This window comes from Populus alba, chromosome 2 (assembly GCF_005239225.2).
Source record: "Populus alba chromosome 2, ASM523922v2, whole genome shotgun sequence".
Lineage (NCBI taxonomy): Eukaryota > Viridiplantae > Streptophyta > Magnoliopsida > Malpighiales > Salicaceae > Populus > Populus alba.
Window position 1 is genome coordinate 8,972,790 of NC_133285.1, and position 3,105 is coordinate 8,975,894.

The following is a 3,105-nucleotide window of genomic DNA, read 5'->3' on the forward strand; positions in this document are numbered from 1 at the left end:
TAATTGTTTATTCATCTAGGGATGATATTTTTCGTGCTGAGTCAGAGTTAGCTGATGACACGTGGATTTGGTGTGCATTTTTATCGGTTGATTCCCTATCTGAAAATCCACGTTTATGGCGCGCGCTCTCTAACACGTGGTTGGTTTTATTGTGAGGGCGAGCACTCCGTACATTATTAGCATTAGTGAGAAATTAAAACAGTGAGAAACAGTAAAAATAAAAAAACCATCGTTGCATTAAAACAAGAAAAATAAATCAGCTTTTGTTTTTTCTCTCTACAACGATCAACCCCAACCAGAGTTTTCAAGCACATCTTTCCCTTGACGATGATGGTTTTGACGAGTCTATTTTGGAGGAAGCTGATGCAATTTGTGAGCAGAAGTCTTTGTGAAAATCAAAATCAAAGATGTTGGCTCATGTTTTTTTTTCATTGATTTAACTTCGATTTTTTTAAAACATTATATTTTTAATTTTGATCTCATATCACACTTGATGGATTACTAGAGTTAACTAAGGTTGACTTGTGTTTTTTTATTAAATATTTTTTTTTAAATTAATTTTTTTTTATTTACTTTCATTCTTTAACACTAAGTTACTGAGTTTTGAGTTTTGTGAATTTTTTTTATTTTTTTTCCTGTAAGATTATCCCGATCTCATATTATTAATCACATGTTGATCAAGATAACATGGATTAACTTTATCATCATCTAGATATCTTTATTTATTTTTAGAAAAAACTTGATTTGGCCTACAACATAGTGTGAGCTACCACTCTACTTACAACTATTTAGGGTTTAAATTTCAAATAACATCATAGAAAATATTTTTATAAATACAATGATCCGAGCGTGAGCTTTGTGATTTTTTTCATGTGAACTTTATACACGGTTATCTTGATTGTATGTTAATCAAGTTAATATGTGTTGACTCAGGTTTTTTTTCATCGATTTAATTTTGGTTTTTTTGTCTAGATCTTTTTTTAAAATTAATTTTTTAATCCCGATCTTATATCACATTTGGCGAGTTAGTAGAGTTAACCTGGTTGACTTGTATTTTTTTCTTTAATGTTTTTTTTTAAATTGATTTTTTTTTTCTTTACTTTCACCATTTGACACTACGCTATTGAGTTTTGAGCTTGGTGATTTTTTTTTGTAAGGTTATCCTAATCTTATATCATGGGTCACATGTTGATCAAGATAATAAAGATTGAATTTATCATCGTCTATACATCTTTATTTATCTTTAGGAAAAACTTGATATCTGGTCCACAACATAACTTGAGTTCCCACTCTAGTTACTACTATTTAGGGTTTAAATTTCAAATAACATAGAAAATATTTTTATAAATACAATGATCCGAGCATGAATGATTTATAATCCAATAAAAAAGGATCTTGAATTTAATCCAATCAAAGTTGGGACTCAATACATTTTGCCCACAATAAGGCAAAAAAAGAAATGCATAGTCATGCACAAAAAAATATAATAGGACCGTACCACGTCATGTATAAACCACCACACAAACAGGTCGTGGTTCTGTGTTTCATAGCTTCAAATCATGCTGGCTATGAACTATCAAAATCTAATTTTAGAAGTGTACGAGAGAGATTCCATCCTTTCCTGAGGGACCAATCCCGCCTAAAACCTCGTTGGCATTGTTTGTCATGACTAAACCTTTAACCTTTTTATTCTTAAACAACCAATCCAGTTGACCAGGTATCTCACAAAAAAAACTGAAAAGAAATCGAAAAGTGACCATAAAACAACACAGAAGGATCCTTCCTTTCTGGTGCCAGTCTAACCTGGCACCCCGCACTGCTGCATTTTCGCCTGCCCCCCAATCTCACCCTGGCTACTACTTCCAACAACATCACGACAAACCACTGAAGAATTCAGAGTTTAATATTTCTCTGTTTTCCTTATCTCATCGCGAAGCCACTTTCCTTTTTTTAATTCAAGGTGATTTTGGTTTACCTTCTCAAAGCGCACATTGCCTTTTATTCTTTAGTATTTCTTTGGGTTCATAGTGCTCTGTTTAGCATCGGTGCAAAGGTCGATCTCTGGTATCTTGTGATCGATGACAAGAAATTAAGAAAGTCAAGCATTGATCTTTTATCTGTTTTAGCATTCATTAATTAGTGGATTATTATTATCTTGGGGAATTCAACATGTAAATCAGGAGGCCTGGAGGCTTAAAGGCATGCGCAATCTTGATGGGGCGAAACAGAAGCGGGCACAGCATCATCACCTATGTGATCTTTCCTCTGCTCTTGTTATTATTTTCACCTGTTCATGGCTTAAGAAGCTATGACCCGGAGTCTTTAGATGCATTGATTCACAAACACGCAATGAATGCACAAGCAAAGAAACGTACAGGTACTTCACTAAAAGTCTCTCTCCCTGCTAATTTATCTGGAATCGAAGTCTCAGTTGTTAGGCTAAGAAGTGGTCATTTCTGGGAAAGAGGAGTCAATTTCAGTTCTTTTTATATCCCGCCAAGGGTTCTTCCTTTCCCATTTGTGAAGAGACTATCTATAGTATACCAGAACTTGGGGAATTGGTCTACTCGTTATTACAGTGTGCCTGATTATTCATTAGTTGCTCCTGTTGTTGGCTTCGTGGCTTACGATGCTTCAAATTTGAGTGCACTGGGTAATGAAGCACTCAAGTTTAGCATTCTGGGTGACCCCATTTTGATCAGCTTTCCTAACCTTGAGATAAAAGGTAAGCCTGGGACATTAAAATGCGTCAAGCTTGGTCCAGATGGATTTGTCCAATTCAGGAACATAACCAAGGAAAACACCTGCATCACACAAGGTGATGGTCATTTCTCAGTAGCTGTTCAAAATCCTGAAGTGGAGAAGAATACCAGAGTATGGAAATGGTATGTGGTTGGATTTGGAGCTGCGTTTTTTGCATTGGTTTTGTCGGGTGTGATTGGATACACCACTTTTAAACTAGCGAGGAGTAAGAAATTAAGAGGAATGGAAGCAGAGTCTGAAAATGGGGTGGCTCTTGATGCAACTTCAGTCGGAAGAAGTAAAATGCCTTCAGCATCAATGGTAAGAACCCAGCCAACCCTTGAGCAAGACTATGTTCCTTGA

The 3,105-nt window shown here is 35.5% G+C and overlaps 1 protein-coding gene across 1 annotated transcript; it reads left to right on the plus strand.

The window, feature by feature from the left end:
* Positions 1 to 2,349: 2,349 nt before the first annotated feature.
* LOC140955291 (uncharacterized) lies at positions 2,350 to 3,105 on the plus strand. The gene has a single exon (XM_073407549.1). The coding sequence runs from the start codon at positions 2,350 to 2,352 to the stop codon at positions 3,103 to 3,105; it is 756 nt and encodes a 251-aa protein (XP_073263650.1).